Consider the following 18712-nt stretch of genomic DNA (forward strand, 5'->3'; position numbering starts at 1 on the left):
GATATATCTTTTTCCAACCTTTGATTTTTAGTCTGTTTTTGTCATTATCTCTAAGGTGTGTCTCTTGTAGGCAGCATATGGATGGATTGTGTTTTCTTATCCAATCAATGCAGCTATTCTTAAGGACCTCTGGTGGCATAGTGTATAAGGCATTTGACTGCTAACCAGTAGGTTGGCTGTTCAAACCCACCAGCCACTCCACAGAAGGAAGACTGGGTCATCTATTTCTGTAAAGATCTACCAGCTCAGAAACCCAAAGGGGGTCACTAAGAATTGTAATCGACTAGATGGCAGTTAGTTTGGTTTGGTTTTGGTACAGCTATAATCTACTTTTCAAAAGTTCTCTTTACACCACTTTGCTTTTATGAAAGATCTACGTCAGTACCTGATTTCACTAACCAAAAGAAATCTGAAAAGGATTATTGCTTTTGGAAAAAAAGGTGGAAAAGTGAAACTAGCATTCAGTACTCATTTTGCAGTGAGATGTTAAAGAGGCAGTGAGTACTGAGTAGAAGAGTGGTGTCACCAAGCTCCTTCCCTAGGAACTACATGTACATACATTATTTCTACTTTATATAGGCTATCTACTTTACATAGGAGCTCTGGTGGTGTAGTCCCTAAGGCATTTGACTGCTAACCAGAAGGGTGGCAGTTCAAACCTACCAGCTACTCTGTGAAAGGAAGACTGGGCAATCTACTTGCATAAAGATTTACTGTCTTGGAAACCCAAAGCGGGTTGCTTTGAGTTGGAATTGACTTGACAGCAGTGAGTTTGGTTTTCTGAGTTTTTATAGGCTATCTATTTACTATATAATTCCTGCTTTCACTGTATGTTAAGTGTTATTTTAGGTTTTATATGTTATCTGGTATGAATTAGTAGGTTAGCTTTTGGGTCTGGGCATGATCAAAACTGTCTCTGACATAAATTAACGGTAATTATTTCTTCACTATATGCCATTTTGGCTTATGAAAGGTTTCACAGGAACACTCTACTTTCTGAAAGTGGGGCAAACTTACAATAGATAATTTTACTTTACTTAGGAAGAAATAGTGCTGCTATAACAGAAATATCACAAGTGGATGGTTTTACTAATAGGAATTTATTCTCCTACAGTTTAGGAGGTTAGAAGTCTGAGTGCAGGCTACCACCTCTAGGGGCTGGGTGAAGTCTCCTCAACCTTGGGCTTCAGCTCCGCCTCCTGTTCCAGGCCCACTAGAGCTGGAGGCTTTTTCTGACTCATGCAGCTGCTGGATGCTGAGGCTGACAGACTCAGGGTCGGCAAGTAGAACAGCACAATCCCAAGATCAACAAGCACATGGAGGCCACTGGTTCAAGTCCAAGAACAATCCCAAAACTGGCAAGCAACACAGTAGACCACTGATTCAAGTTCAAGAACTGTGTATGAAGACAGCCAAATGCATGATCTAAAATGTGCCCACAAGAGGCCTTTCTCAAAACTCCTCCACACGTACTAGAAGCTGACTGCACCCCAAAGCTAACTACCTAGCTGCTCAAAGCGGATTTTACCATGAAGGGGTTACAACCTCATCATGGGGAATACTTACATCTAGCTGCCCAGCCACCCAAAACCATAGCCCAGCCAAGCTGACATACAACCTTACCTATTACATTTGGTATGAATTGGTAGGTTAGTTTTTGGGTCTGGGATCACAGGAGAAGCTCATATTAGATATATTTTCTTCACCTGAGGAAGAATTGACCAATTGTTTTCAATCTAAACTAATCCCTGAAATTAAAACTATATAATTTTCATTTAATTCTTAGATATTTTCCACCTGAACTCTTGTTGTTGTTGTTGTTGTTATTTGCCATCGAGTCAGCCCCGACTCATAGTGACCCCTCCTTGGGTTTCCAAGGCAGTATCACTACGGAAGTAGGATTGCCCAACCTTCCTTCCGAGGAGTGGCTGGTGGGTTTGAACCGCCAGCCTTCTGGTTAACAGTCAAGTGCCTTAGGCAGTATGCTACCAGAGCTCCTTAGAGTTAAGCTATTTGGGTATCTCTCAAGTATTTCTACCTTCTTGTTTATCACTATTATACTATTGAACTTGGCTTCCTCCAACTATCCAAACATCTATGCTGTCATCTCTTGTATCATTTAAGCTACTGGGATCAATTTCATAGGTGCTTATAATTATGCTTTTCTCTTATAACTTTCCTTTATCAATCAATTAATCAATTAAAACAATTCAGGACCTTCTGTAGTACATCACATAAATGTTGGGAGTAGGGGTAAAGGCTGGAGCTAGAAGTGTTGGTACACAAAAAAACTGTAAAGACACAATTTGTACCTATAAAATATTTACAGGCTAATCAAGAAGATGAAATACATGAAGCTATTAGTAACAAGTCACATTAACAAGGTGGTAGCAGGGAAATGTTACTAGGAGGGTAAGAAATGCCAGATGAATGAAATGGAATGTCTGTTGTACACAGATTAAGGATGACTTAGAAACTACAATTAAAAATGTTAGGAATAAGTCAGATGCAGAAGAGTGTATGACATCCAAGCAAAGGGTTCAAAGGCTGGCCCTATCTTTTAAAAATATGTTAGAGAGATATGCAAAATATGGCTGCATAATAAATGTTAAGAACCAATTAATGCTTCTTGAGCCAAACAATAGATAGTCCCACAGAGTGACTAATAACACCAGGGAAGAATGTACTCCTCAGTACAATCAACCATTCGAGCCCAAAAAGGCAGCATTTGCCAAAAAACAAAGCTCACAAGGCAGGGATGGGCAGGAAAAAGGCAGATGGAAACAGGGAATCCAGAGGAAGAATGATGTAACACTGAGGGGATTGCAACCAACGCCATGAAACAAAACGTGTATAAATTGCTGAATGGAAAACTAATTTCCTCTGTAAACTTTCACCCAGATTACAATAAAAGTTAAAAAAAAAAAAAAAGCAGAAGAACTAATCACTATTCCCTCCAAGGAATCAAATTATATAAAAACATTTGGAAGTTAATGTTATAAAGTTATATATATTAAGTCAAATCACACCTACTGAAACACAGATCCTGTAAACCAGCATAAGAGAGAGAGATTTATATAAGTATATTAGAGGCAGCAAATTTGACCACATCAATAGTTCATTTAGGTCTCTAACATGGGCACCAAGCAAATTTTTAAAGTAAAAACCAACCAACCCGTTGCCATTAAGTCGATTCAACTCACGGCTACATGGCTACCCAGTGGTCAAGAGAGGAGAACTGTTCCACAGGGTTTTCTTGGCTGCAATCTTAATGAAAGCAGACTGTCAAGCCTTTCTTAACACAGTGCTGCTGGATGGGTTCAAACTGCCAACCTTTAAGTTAGCAGTGAAGTGTAAAATGTTTATGCAATCTATCCACCTACACTATGGTGTATTTACTCTTAGAATTCAATTTCTAAAGATTAGGAATATGCTCTGAACCTGTATTACATTTAACTTTTAAGAAATACTTACATATTTTCCTAAATCCTTATGTTTATGTTGTGGTGCCTTATGTGGTAGTAAAGCTAATATACTCACTACCTACTTGCCCGTTAGCAAATGACTCAAAGTTTCTGGCATTACTTGGAAAGACAGCATCTTGGATTAGTGAATTTTTTGTATCATAAAATAATTCTGTGTACCTGGACACAAAATTAAAATGGAGAATAATTCTGAATTGGTCTCTAGGCCTCTCTATAACATTTCATCCTAAGGGGATAACCTTCTTGAAATCTTTTCAGGACGTTTAAGAACACAGTATAGCTCTCTGTGGCCCATTCTTAAACTCGGAATTCCTTACTCTAGTAATTGAATGATCAAGTGTCTTCTTCCCTTCAATCATCCCTGCACCTATCATTGATACCTCCCTTCTGCCTAAGTATGTTCACTGATTCAGAATGCTCATGAAGTCTAGTGTTTTCAACTTATAAATCAATAGACTCTTCATGTAATGTAACACAACACTCTGAAAACATGCTGAGCAGGTCATACTATTACTCAATTCATCACATTTCATCTTTTTGGCATGGTATCAAACAGTCCACATTGAAAAAAAAAAAGAACAAATTTAAAAGGAGTGAATTTGTCAAGGGCTAGTTATATAGAAGTTCTCCATTATTATACATATATCTATGTATGTACACAAATATATACATATTATATATATAGATATATATATTGTTGTTGTTGTTGTTTGCCATCGAGTCGGCCCCGACTCATAGCGACCCCTCCTTGGGTTTCCGAGGCAGTATCACTACGGAAGTAGGATTGCCCAACCTTCCTTCCGAGGAGTGGCTGGTGGGTTTGAACCGCCTGCCTTCTGGTTAGCGGTCAAGTGCCTTAGACACTATGCTACCAGAGCTCCCAGATATATAATATATGTATATATATAAATATCAAAGAATGTGAAAGCATAATTGTTTTGTTTAAAATTCAGATGCAATCTTTTAATATTCTCAATAGAGTCCTTTGATAGTGAATCAAAATAAAATCCTGCCTCTGCTTGTATTAAACATGTACTAGTGCATCAAATACTTAAGTATTCAGAAAGAGGGAGATATGGAAAACAAGAAAACACCATTCTTTTATCATTCTAATTCTCTTTTGTCTTAGCCTGTGTTCTCTAGAGAAGTAAAACAAGAGAAAGGATGGGTGGGGGGAGAGACAGACAGACAGACAGACATTGATTTATCATAAGGAAATGGTTCACACAGTTGTAGAGATTACCAAGGCCCAAGTCTGTGGTTCAGGTGTCAGGTTGGAGGCTTATCCTGACTTATGTAGCTGCAGAGGCTAACAAACCCAAGATTAGCAGGTAAGATGTCAGGCTGCTGGTACACTGTCTGCAGAGGCTGCCAAATCCTGAGATTGGCAGGTAAGAATACAAGCTGATGGCTCAAGTCCCAAGAACCAGAGGTCAGATGATGACAAGTTGGATGCAGATTCCAGAGCAAGCAAAACCAGTGAGCTTTGCCAGAATGTCCATACATATTACATGCAGGCCACAACCCTAAGGAAACTCCCCTTACAAATTACAGTCTGATCACATCATGAAGGTTATTATTATATTACACCACAAAATGGAGGATTACATAACTGTCAAATTATATCATTATATAACTGCCAAACTATATTATTACATAACCGCCAAACCATGGCCTAGCCAAGATGGCACATAACCTTAACCATAACACACATAAAAGAGCCCCAGTGGTATAATGGTTAAGTGCAAGGCTGCCAAATGAAAGGTTGGCAGTTCAAACCCACCAGCTGCTCCACGGGAGAAAAGAGCTAGAGATTTCCTCCTGTAAAGATTACCAAAACTCACTGTCATTGCATCGATTCTGACTCTTAGTAATAACCCTATAGGACAGAGTAGAACTGCCCTATAGAGTTTCCAAGGCTGGAAATCTTTATGAAAGCAGATTACCACATATTTCTTCTATGGAACAGCTGGTAGCTTGAACCATCAACCTTATGGTTAGCAGGTGAGTGCTTTAACCATCACACCAAAGGGCTCCTCCATAAAGATTACAGCTTACACAACCTCATGAGACAGTTCTACTCTGTCACTATTAGCTGGAATCAACTCAACAGCACATAAAAACAACAACACAACATTTCATAGGGATTACAGAAACAATAAGAAGGCCTATAAAATGATCAGAAGACCACATGGCATTTTTAGAATGACATACAGGTAGAATAAGAAAGGGACAGCAGCAAGATTTTCTAATATATTAGTAGAGGTAAAAAATCAGAGTAGTATTTTTAGTGATGACTTTTGGATTTATCAAAAGAGGTCCCTCCCACATAATTAATGCTCCCAACGGTAAAAACGTACCTAATTTTATTTTCAGTGTCTTCACTATCTGAATCTTCAGAGCTTCTGTACTTATCAGGATCTGGAAGTGTGCTGGGATCAAATCCTTCATCATCATCATCATCATCACTCCAATCCAGAAAGGCTTCCTCTTCATCTCTGGCCTAAGAATACACAAATAAAATTGTGTTTTAAGAAGTCAGCTAATGAGTAACGAGGTCTTATTTCTAGGCCAAATATACAGCCCTCTAATAGGGATCCTCAAATTAGAAGGCTTCTATTCTGGTAAAATCCTCTAAGTGACTTTCAAAACTACACAACCATTTGCAAAAAGAAAGAAAAATCTATGTCATTTCAAAAATGAAATGAAATAAAATGTGATTCAGAAAGTAAATCACTATTAAGTCCCTTAAACTCAATACAGGGAAAGATTGCCAATTTTAATACTCTCGTGTAATTCAAAGAAATAAAATATAAAACAAATTTGTCTTAGTGTTCCCATCCACACACACATAAGCTTCAAAACTACCAAAATTACTACCTGAAAATATAGAACGCCTGAAGAGAGAGTGTAGTAACATTTGTTTGATTATTTTATCACCACATAAGTCTAAGTCTTAGAAAGCCATCAGCTTTCTACAAGCTCATATATAAGAAGGGTTTAAATGCAAGTAGGAAGACTGGGAAAAAGAAAGGAACACTGAAGGGAAGAAAGAGTGATAAAGGGAAGGGAGTGCACAGAAGACATTGGGATTGATACAATTTCATGCAAACAAGTAGGTAGGAGTTGTTTTTTGGTGGTTAATTTATTTATTTACTTTTGTCAGAACACCCAATAATGTAGTGTTAAAATAAACTTACTATACATTTATTCAGTGAACATCCCTATAACAAATTCATTTCAGGTACATCAGTTATGTCACCTAGTAGATAAGAAACTCTACGTATTTAATAGACTATCATTAACGAGATTGAGAAAAATAAATCTAGATGAATTTCTTAGTTATCACCTTTTCAATTCTTCTTCTCACACCATGTGAGCTAAACTTCAATGACTCTTTGATTTCAAATGTTTAATGCTCTTTTCCAGAAACTGAATAATAACTGAGTATAACACAGAAATTGACTGTGCAGACCACAATAGAAGTCCCCTAACACCTTTTGAACAGCTCTCCTTTGATAATATCTGAACATGGCAAAGGGAGGAAGAAGTAGAGAAAACACAGATTAGTCCCTTATTATTTTCTTAGTAAAGCTCTCTGGTGAAAATAAAAGGCCTAGAAAAAGTATCAAAGTGGGGAAGGGGGTGCTGCCATTCGAAGCATTAAGAAATGCACTTGACAGCATATGTGTCATCTGGTTGAAAATAATCAAAGATAACATATATTTAAGAACACAAATCTTCTGGGCTACAAGAGATTTCCAATTTTCCAGTGTAATGTTCTCAAATGAATCTGCTGTCTGAGTTTGTTTCTCAAATTTTTGGATCTCAGGGTATCTTCACATTCTTAAAAATCATGGAGTACACTGAAGAGCTTTTGCTTATATGGATTTTATCTATTTACATTTACTGTATTAGAAATTAAAATGAAAAAAATTTTGAAAAAACATGTAAAACATTTATTAACTCAATAAAAATCACAATAAGAAACTCAATATATATGAAAAGAAATAGCATAATTTTATAGAAAATAGCTATAGTTATAAAACAAAAGGACACTGTTTTATATATTTGCAAGTCTCTTTAATGACTGGCTTAGTAGAAGATAGCTGGATTCTCAGATCTGCTTCTGCACTGAATCCATTGAAATATGTTTTTCTGGGTAAAGTCTATGAAGAAAATCTCAGAGATAAGTAGTTGGGAAAGAAAAGGATTAACTCAACAGCCTTTTCAGATAGTTGCAGTTTTCCTCCATTGATACTGTAAAAGAAGCTGCAATATGGAATTTGAAGCTGTAATATAAAAAGGCAGTCCCTACCTAACCTATGAATTATTCAAGTTATGACAAACTGCACTTAGAAACATTTTTTTGGGGGGGTACATTTTACTGTTAGTATATCTTCCTGGGAGGAAGTTGTGGGAAAATGTATGCAGTAGATAAGGAAAGAATTGCTGAGTTATGTGAATACACTCCAAGCATTGATCAGGATAATATATGGAAGAGAGTGGTGGTAAAATTGTCCATATGGCAAGAATGCTTGATTTAGAACTAGCTACCGCCCATGTGGAACAGCTCATAGATTATAAAGAAGGGGAATCAACAGATCAGGACTTAAGGGATTTTGAAGAGTAAGTTATTTAGCGCTGCTGAAGCAGAAATATCACAAATAATATCCTTTAACAAATGGATTATATTCTCCTAATTTAGGAGGCTTGTTGTTGTTGTTGTTATGTGCCGTGGAGTCAGCCCTGACTCATAGCGACCCCTCCTTGGGTTTCCGAGGCAGTATCACTACGGAAGTAGGATTGCCCAACCTTCCTTCCGAGGAGTGGCTGGTGGGTTTGAACCGCCAGCCTTCTGGTTAGCAGTCAAATGCCTTAGCCACTATGCTACCAAATTCAGGGTTCTGGCTCTAGTGGAAGGAAGAACTTTCTGTCTCTGTTGGCTCTGGAGGAAGGTCCTTGTCTCTTTTAGCTCCCGTCCCTGGGCAATTTTCATGTAGCTTGGCATCTCTCTTCCCCCAAATCTATTCTGCTCAATTGTTTAATCTTTTATATATCTCAAGAGACACTGATTCATGATACACTAATCCTACCTCATTAACATAACAAAGACAACCATTCCCAAATCGGATTATAAACATAAAACCGAAAACCAAACCAAACTCACCGCTGTTGAGTCAGTCCCAACTCACAGCAACACTTCCTTGGCTTTCCAAGGTGGCATCTCTACAGAAGTAGATTGCCCAATCTTCCCTCCAAGGAGTGGCTGGTGGGTTTGAACTGCTAGCCTTCTGGTTAGCAGTCAAATGCCTTAGGTAATACTAGAATTTATAACACATATTTTTGGGGCCATAATGCAATTCATAACATTCCACCCTTTAGCCCTCAAAAATCCATGTCCTTGCCACATATAAAACACATTCACTCCACATCATCACAAAAGTCTTATCAACTCCAAGTTCCAAATCTCATCTTCTTAATCATTCTAAATCAGTATGAGTGAGACTTTAGGCATATTCCAACCTGAGGCAAAGTTCCTCTTCATCTGTGAATCTGTGAAATCTAAACCACAAGTTATCTGTTTCCAAAGCACAATGGTGGGACAGGCACGAGGTACACATTTCCACTACCAAAGAGAGAAATTGGAGGGAAAGAAGGGCTAACAGGCACCCAGCAAGTGCCAAAGCTAGCAGAAAATTTACATTAGCTACCAAGGCTTGAAAATAATCTTCTGTTCTTTGAGACCATCTAGACAATGACCCTGCCCTCTAGACTCTGGGTTTTGGCCATGCCCCTCTGTATTCTAGGTGGAGGCCTCCTGGCCTTCGGTTTCAATTCCATTTTCCAGGCTCACTGGGATAAACTCTGCTCCCTCAGCTTTGAGTAGCCCCATTCTCCTAGGTAATGAGATTATAGATCCTGGCTATCATTATGCTTCTTTCTCTATATTTCAGGTTGAAAGTTGTGAACACTTTCTCTGACTAATCTCTCCCCAATCTCCCTCTATCCTTCCTGGCCCACTCAAAACAAAACAAATACCCATTACCATCACACATACCCATGTACCTCTCTGTAATGCCTTCAAGAAAAAAAAAAAAAAAGTAGTTCATACACATAAAGAGATCCAGGTCACATCTATGAACTGGATGTTCCTGATACATAGTTTCAAAACTTCTGAGGAAAATATTTCACCTAAAATAGGAATGGCTTTTCCTAAAACAGTTATTTGGAGCACTCAATTATAAGTAGGACAGTTGAAAATATTCAAAAAGAAATTATGTTACCCAACTAGCTTTTATTTTGTTTTTGGCTTTGATGATGGAAAGAAATATAGGTAAGAACTGGCATTTTCCTATAACAAATTTATGAAGTGCTTTGATATACATTATTTTACTTGATCTTAAAATCCTATGAAGAAAAAAAAGAACTACTGTTATTTTCAAAATTAAGAAACTACGATTTAGATGACTATGTAACTTAAACAAGGCCACACAAACCTGGACCTACCCTAGGCCTCCAACAACACTGTGCATCTGTCACTTTTACCATTCATGCTTTGGATTTGCAGCTTGTACACTATTTCCTCAGAATCAAGCATATTCTTTATAAGCGGGTGCTATGCTACCTTGTCCACCAGCCTCTCCTCGGAAGGAAGGTTGGGCAATCTACTTCCATAGTGATACTGCCTCGGAAACCCAAGGAGGGGTCGCTATGAGTCAGGTCCGACTTGATGGCACATAACAACAACAACATGCTACCTTGTATGTCTCCACCTCTACTTGAGAATTAGTTAGCATGGGTTTGAATCCTGGCTATATACCACTTTCTATTAGGGTGACCATGGACCAGATACTTACCTCTCTGCTGTTCAGCTACCTCACCTGCAAAAGGGGGATAGCAATAGCACTAGATTCAGAGCATTACTTTGAGGATGAAATACTATAGGCAAAGCTCTTGGCAGAGTGCCCTGCACGTAGTGAGAACTCAAAATATGATGCTGTTGTTCTTAAGTGCTATCAAGTCGCTTCCAGCTCACAGTGACCTTATGTACAAAAGGATAAAATGCTTCCTGGTCCTGCACCAACCTCACAATTGCTGCTGAGTTTGAGCCCACTGTTGCAGCTATTTTGTCAATGCACTTCATTGAGGGTCTTCCTCTTTTGCACTTCAATGACCCTCTACTTTAACCAAGAACAAAGTATGATAGGTAATAATGAGCTGTTCATTTTAATTTCCTCAGAATTTAGAAAAGTACACGATAAATGTCTGTTATCTGACATTAAACATAAATCGCACAGAAAGTGCAAAGAAATATTTAATTTCTTAGAAACTTGATACTTGATTTTCTTTAAAATTTTCCTGATTTATTTGTTGCTTTCGACATACTTGTTGGTCAGTTAGTGATTATTAGTGAGAAAAATCAATTCAACGTCTAAATACAGAGAATTATCCCTATTACCTTCCCATATACTAGACAGCATTCACAAAAATAAACAAAATAAGCTTTATGTATTATATTTACATGTAGAAATTCCTGATTTGCTATATATTTTGTTGTGTACATTTCACCACATACATAACATTTGCTTTTTCAGTTAAATCAAACTTCAAAACAATTTTCTAAAGATGTGTTGAGAAGATGATTCTTCATAGCTTTAAAATTTAAAATAAAAATGCTGAGGTAATGATTCTTACAGACAGCCAACAATCTTCAACAGTGGAAGATGGATTGATCTTTGAGATTTACTCAAGCTATACATCCTCAACAAAGTTACTTATAGAAGAAATTACAGGAAACTTTTTTTCCCTGAATTATGAGCACAAAACACTTGGTGACATTATTGGATGTGTTGATTAAAAGACAGAAAATATGCAAAACAGTGAGCAAAAAAAGCAGCTAACATCATGTTGAGAAATCAATGGCCCTACACCATAATGTCAAACTTTAATGATCTGACCCCTCTGTATTTTAATAATAATGTAATTATGGTTTCAAATAATGTAATTATTGTTTCTCAACAATGTAATTCTATAACAGCAATAAAAATATTTTTAAAAAATTCAGCTTATTTCTGTCTCACCAAAATTTACTCTGTGATGGTGATGTTGGGCTTTAGCGTAATACTAGTTTTAATACCTGGCTCTTTATAGCAACTACCCAAAAATGTGTATTTAAGGAGTTCTGGTTGCATAGTGCTGAAGGTATCTGACTGCTAACCAGAAGGTTGGTGGTTCAAACCTACCACCCACTCCATGGAAAGAAGACTGGACAATCTACTTCTGTGAAGATTTACTGCCTCAGAAACCAAATGGGGCTGCTATGAGTCAGAATTGACTTGATGCAGTGAGTTTGGTTTTTGGTTTTTTAAAATGTGTATTTGGTATACCACTTGTAAGTAGTGGCTGAACTGGACTTGAAACCCCAACTTTGATCAAGTGCTCTGGATTCTACACCCATGAGGATCTTGATTAGAAATATCTCTATCCTTCCTTACACCCAGCATTAATATATAAAATCAACATAGCAAATGAGAAGAAATTTAGCTCTAGTCACCTAATCAACAGAGATACAAGAATAAAAAAGGGAATGCAGGATGTTGAGGAGTGATGAAAGCAATATCTAGAGGAAAAAAGTAGGAGAATTCAAGCAAAGGCCAGTTGTTTACAGAATCTGTCTCTAAAACCTAGTAAAACTTACTAGAATTTCACTCAGTATCATCACATTTTGTTTTGAACATTCCCAAACAATCAGAATATCTCATTGAAAGACCGTGATGAGGAGATATAAATAATACATGAAGTAACTGTAATTATGGAAGGCAGGCAAAGGGCTGACATACAAATATTCAAAGGCCCAAATAATAAACCCTAAGTTTGGGAGGATCTTCAGAATTTGTAATATTCACTCAACAACTATTGACTGCACACTATATGTTGAACACTATTACGAAAGAAGATGCCAGTGGGGGACTCTGATTTAGCATTTTAACTTTACTAAGCCTTAAAAAAACTCACTGCCATCTAGTTGATTCCAACTCATAGCAACCCCCACTGGGTTTCCAAGGTGGTAGGTCTTTACAGGAGTAGACTACCCCATCTCCCTTCTGCAGAGCTGCTGGTGGGTTTGAACCACCAACCTTCCGGTTATCAATCAAGTGCTTTTGGCACTATACCCCCACAGCTCCTTTTAATAATGCTTTAGTAAAATAAAATTTATTCTAAAATTGCCTTGCACAAAATTAATTCTACTTCTTAAATTGCTTACTCACTTGCCTACTTGTTATATGAATACCTCACAGAACCTTATATAATAGTTACAATGCTAGAATTTCATAATACTCTATTAAATAATGGGTACATACCATTATTGAACATCTTTGTTTCTCATTCTTTTCCCTCCAGAAGAAAATTACAGTTATTAAATAAAACTTGCAAGTCCAGTTTGACATTCTTCTCATAATAATAAGCACTTTAATAATAGGAGATGAGTCACAAGACCTTGATTTGATTGCCTCTATGATACTGGGAGCTCTGGTGGTGTAGTCTCTAAAGCATCTGACTGCTAACCAGAAGGCTGGGGGTTCAAACCCACCAGCCACTCCTTGGAAGGAAGACTGAGCAATCTACTTTCTGTGGAGATACTGCCTCGGAAACCCAAGGAGGGGTCACTTTAGTTGAATCGACTCCACAGCAACTAAACTCGGGAAGCTTCAGTTTCCTTATCTGTGTAAACTGAATAATGGCATCCACCAATCAAAATTGTTGGTACCATTAAGTCAGAAATGAACATGAAAGAGTCTAACACTAATGTTTAGCACCATCATTAACAAAGCAGTACAACCTGAGGAAAAAACATTATCAGTAATTTGGTGGGCGTACCCTTCAGCATAGTGGCTAAGGCACTTGACTGCTAACCAGAAGGCTGGCGGTTCAAACCCACCAGCCACTCCTAGGAAGGAAGATGGGGCAATCTACTTCCATAGTGATACTGCCTCGGAAACCCAAGGAGGGGTCGCTATGAGTTGGGTCCGACTCAATGGCACACAACAACAACAACACCCTTCTTAAAGGAGTTCTGGTAGCACAGCACCTAAGGCACTTGACTGTTAACCAGACTAGTGGTTCAAACACACCAACCACTCCTTGGAAGGAAGGTTGGGCAATCTACTTCCATAGAGATACTGCCTTGGAAACCCAAGGAGGAGTTGCTATGAGTGGGGTCCGACTCGACGACACATAACAACACCACCACCCTTCTTAAATACCCTTGTTTTCTCCAAATCTAATTCTGACATGGAACAAACAGGAAATAAATTTAATTCTTTCTAGGAGGCAATGAATTGATAGTATGAAAATGTAAAAGACTATATACAAAAGAGAATATAATTGACTCTATAAAAATGATGAAGAATATACAAAGTGAAAAGCATCACTATTAGAATGAACCACAGTATTTGGGAGTGGTAGCTCAAGCCTAAATAAAAAGTATGGCTTTGTAACCAGGTAGTACATAACTAGAATTTCTTCCATCAAAAGTCTGATGAACGGAATACTAAAAAGGCTATTAATAACAAAAAGGATACAATGATAAGAAGAGGGTAATATATATACCATCATGGATGAACGTCAAGCGCACTCTGCTAGGTGAGAGAAGTCAGGCCCCAAAGGCAACTTTTTGTGTTGCCAAACTGATTCACTTTATATTATATTCTGAAAAAGGCCAACTTACAGGGACAAAAAACAGATTAATGATTGCCAGGAGTCAAGATTGGGAAGAGGCTGCAAGAGGAAATTTTTTTGAGGTGATGAACTACTCTGTATCTTTGTAGTGGTGGATACAGAACTCCATGCACTTGTCAGAACTCATAAAACTGAATACCATAACCAATGAGTTTTACAGTATACAAATTTAAAAAAATAATGAAGGACCCCCAACAGAATATTTTAATGACATTTAAAACAGTCCACAATGCATTATGCAATATAAAGAGCATAAAAAATATATAGGTACAGAGGAAACTCTGGGTAGTGGGATTGGATTACAGATTTGTTTCTTTCCCCCTTCTACCAAAATAAAAGTAGGTAAGTAGGTAATATTTTGAAATGGAAAAGATAAAAAATCATTTTAAAAAGATTCTTTTAAAAGCTTGTATGGACTCTTTATTTTGATAAGGGTAGGAGGGCTTTAGACTAGGAGTTCTTATATTAGGGGTTCATGGAAGTCACAAAAACACTGAAATAGTATAAAAGTATTCTAAGTATGCACATATACATTTTTAAACACACACATGCATTTTTTTTTTTTTAAAAAAGAAAGACAGGAGGACTATAATTTTAATAGTCTATGACCCTGCTTGAACAATTTCTCTTAGAAAGAACAGCACAAGCCAGTCTCCATGAAGCAGAGGTTAAAGATATTACAAATGTCCAAACTACCATGCCACTCCATTTCAGACATTAACTCCTCCTCCTCTCAGTTATCTCCCCATCTTAGGATTCTGTATTTCACTGTAACGGTCTCACAGAATTCATAGATAGCCAAGGGCTCATCTCATGTAGTGGTAAGTGGAGACTGGGAGGCTGGCAAGTCCCAGGACTGTAAGTAGGTCTGGAGGAACCTCCCAATTCTCAGGGCTTGATGAACCTCAATCAGGAGATCAGATGATGACTGCTGTCTCAAATCCAGGGGTAAGATGATGATGACTCAAGATGCAGAACCTGTTCAAGAGGGAAGGCAAAACTTCCCAGAGGATTCCTATATACTCTCAAGGAAGCTAAGGGTGGTGATTTGAGTTATACCCAATAGCAAGGTGGGACTCAAGATATAGCCCACCTGTGCTGCTCCAACAGAAAAATCCCAGATGGATGACTTTAACAATCAGGAGTTTAAAAGCAGCTACTCAGTTGCTCAAGGCAAATTCCACCACAAAGCCAATTGCCAGTCATTATAGGGAATAACTACTACCAGCTGCCGAGCCAAGTTCACACACAACCTTAACTATCATACCACCCTAAACAGGCATGGATAACAGGACTTACAATACATCACAACATGAAAGACAGTGGCTGGAAGGGCCACATCAAGCAATTCACTGCAAACCCAACCACCTCCCCCCCAGGAAGTCAAGCATTACTGCTTGGTACAACTGAACTTCTGTGAGGCTGAAATAACAAGAGCATAGGCTCCAAATCAGACAGTTAGTTATCTGTGAAACTCTTGAACATGATGCAGGTTGCAACTGTGTAGTGGCACATGGAAGTCCCTCTTGAGGGTTGTTTCAGATTTTTGAGAAGTAGGAAAACACAAAACAAAGGTTACGAATTCCAACATTTTATTTATGGGGAAGAATTTACAAAATTTCAAAAGTCATAGAATGAGTGGAATCATGTACTCCTCTGCCATGTGTCTGTATTTTCAATCACTGACCAAAGCTGACATGTCTCAGGGAGGAAAAAAACCAAGATGGAGCTAGTTTAGATCTAGCTTCAGAGGAATAGAGCATTGGCAGGATGGGTTGTCAGTAATGTGCATGTTTGTTTTTATTATATTCTTATGGTTTGTTCCACCAATTCATTATCATTTCTCCAAGTGGGAATCCAAGTCCAATCTGAACTTCTCCCAGGTGCTACCAGAAAGCTATTCTTTGCAGAGATTAAATTGGCTCATGCTTGGGGAAAAGTAAATAGCAATTTAAGATCAGAAATAAATTGGATGAACTCAGGTTTTGACAAATGCATTTGAATGAATCCAGTAAAATGTAAAAGGCCATTAACCATGGACAAAAAAGCAGAAATGGTAACTAGTGGAAAAAACACTCCTACAAACGTAAAAAATTATAACCTTTGACAATTTACATCTTCTAAGGAAAGATATCACTGAATACGATGTCACTGAATGAACATTTCCAGCCAAAAACATTTTTTCATTTTAGCATTTTATACAGAGAGGCCTTAGTCACTTCCGTTGAGACCAACCAGCCTCGTAAGAGTATGATCATTCCTGTCTGGTTTTAAATAAAGTGTGCATTAAAATAAACAGCAATAAACGTTTTTTCTTCCTCTTTTTCTACCACCTTTTCCCCTCCAAAATAAGAGAACAAACGACCCATGGAATGGTAAGGAAGGATCAAACAGAGGCCTTAAAACGAAAGGCACTCTTATTAGGAAAACAATTTGGCAGTTTCTCAAAAATTAGTAATTGTGTTATCATATAACCCAGCCATTCCACTCCAAGGTATATACCCAAGAGATCTGTAAACATATGCCCATACAAAAACCTGAACATGGATGTTCATAGCAACATTATTCACAATACCCAAAAAGCTGAAACAATCCAAAAGTCTTTTGATTGATGAATGGGTACACAAAATATGGGACCGCTATGCAACAGAATATTATTTGCAATAAAAAGAAATAAAGTACTGATAGATGGATGAACTCTGAAAACATGCTAAGTGGAGGAAGCCAGATATAAGAGGTCACATATTATATGACTCTATTCATGGGAAATGTCCAGGATAGGCAGATATGGATTCATAAAGGCAAGAAGTAGATGAGTGGTTGCCAGATGGGAGGAAGTGACAGAATTGGAAATGGCTGCTAGTGAGCACTATGCGTCTTTCTGGGGAGACAAAATGCTCTGAAATTAGGTATTAGTGATGATTGCACAACTTTATGGATATACTAAAAACCAATGAATTGCATATTTTAAAAAGGTAAATTTTACAGTGTACAAATTAGATCTCAATTTTGAAAATTAAAAAAAAAATTAAAGGCCACTTATTTCAATCTCAATATAAAGCTGCAAAAAATTTGAAATACCACTTTTAACAATAAGTACACAGGAATAAATAATAACATAAATGTTATCTTTAATTTCTGTTAAATGGTCAGTGCAGGGAAAGTTAGGGGAAGAAAAGGAAGACAAGACAGCACCTTGATGTCAGCTAAAGTGCTCAAGCAAAGACTTACGAACATTTCCTATGCTTTTAAACTGTCATTATTGGAGAGTTTTAAAAAGATTATAGCTAAATTTACAAAATAATAAACTGTTCAAATTCTCATTTTTAATGAGGAGAAAATCCTTAATCTTTTAATATTAAAAAGGGGTAAATATTACATCCCAAGGAAGCACTAATATTCCCATTACATGGATTCATATTTGAAAACAGGTTTAGAAGAACTAAATAACTTTCTTAATAACACATAGTTTAGATGATAAAAAACAAAAAACCCAACCCCACTGCTGTTGAGTTGGATCTGACTTATAGCAATCCCTCCTTGGGTATCCGAGACGGTATCACTACAGAAGTAGATTGCCCAACCTGCCTTCTGAGAAGTGGCTGGTGGGTTTGAACTGCTAACCTTCTGATTAGCCATCAAACGTCAGAAAAAAATCCAGGTATGTCTGAAGGCAAAGTCCATCCTCTTTCCATTAGGTCACACTCCTAACAGAGGACACTACAGGCAAAGACCAAATCTGACTTTGTAAGAGTGCAACTATAGACACGTATGAGCTCATCTTTGGTACTTGTCTGGGAATCTAGACAAAAACCTCCTATGAGGTTTTTTTGAAACCAACTATTGTAGTAGTAGCTCAAACATGGCTATTGATCATATAGTTTTGTGCCCTTATTTACTTACAAAAACACCAAAATCATCAGCAAAAAGCACTGTACACTTTGGGCTCCTCATTTATGTTGTTATTTAGCTGTACTTGTCAGCTCTATAGTATTAAAAGCAACATCAACAGCATAATAGGGTGTAACCACTGAGGTAGCCAAGCTCCAGTAGATTGATTCTTCGTTAGATCGTACTCCTCACAAAATAAAGACAAATCTCATGAAAACCAGTCATATGAGGAACAAATAAACAGCCTATTGGCAAGACTACTACAGGTCCTCATGTCACCATTTGATTGCATGCTGTAGTAATTCTTTCTACATGAAGAAAGTATTTTCATTAATTTCTTAAAATAAATATTACCAAAGTTACATTCACAAGCTCTAATGTTTCTTCAAGACTATTCTTTCTTAAGTGTTCCACAGACATTTTTGCTCAAGTTCTTTTAGAATCCAACATTATATTACCTACCATATTTTAGTTCATTTAAAATACAATTCCACAATGATTTTTTAAAAATTGAGGTAAAATTCACATAACCTAAAATTAGCCATTTTAAAGTGAACATTTATTCAGTGACATTTATTCACAATGCTGTCAAC

At 37.4% G+C, this 18712-nt stretch overlaps 1 protein-coding gene across 1 annotated transcript in view; it reads right to left on the bottom strand.

Annotated features, from left to right (window-relative positions):
• Nucleotides 1–18712, bottom strand: part of DDX10 (DEAD-box helicase 10) — a 381553-nt gene that overhangs the window by 15843 nt on the left and 346998 nt on the right. Inside the window, 1 exon segment of the mRNA XM_007936575.2 lies at nucleotides 5846–5988. Coding sequence (XP_007934766.2) covers nucleotides 5846–5988 — 143 coding nt within the window.

Source organism: Orycteropus afer, unplaced genomic scaffold (genome assembly GCF_000298275.1).
Source record: "Orycteropus afer afer isolate SDZICR_OR568_19922 unplaced genomic scaffold, OryAfe1.0 scaffold00036, whole genome shotgun sequence".
In the NCBI taxonomy this organism is placed as follows: domain Eukaryota; kingdom Metazoa; phylum Chordata; class Mammalia; order Tubulidentata; family Orycteropodidae; genus Orycteropus; species Orycteropus afer.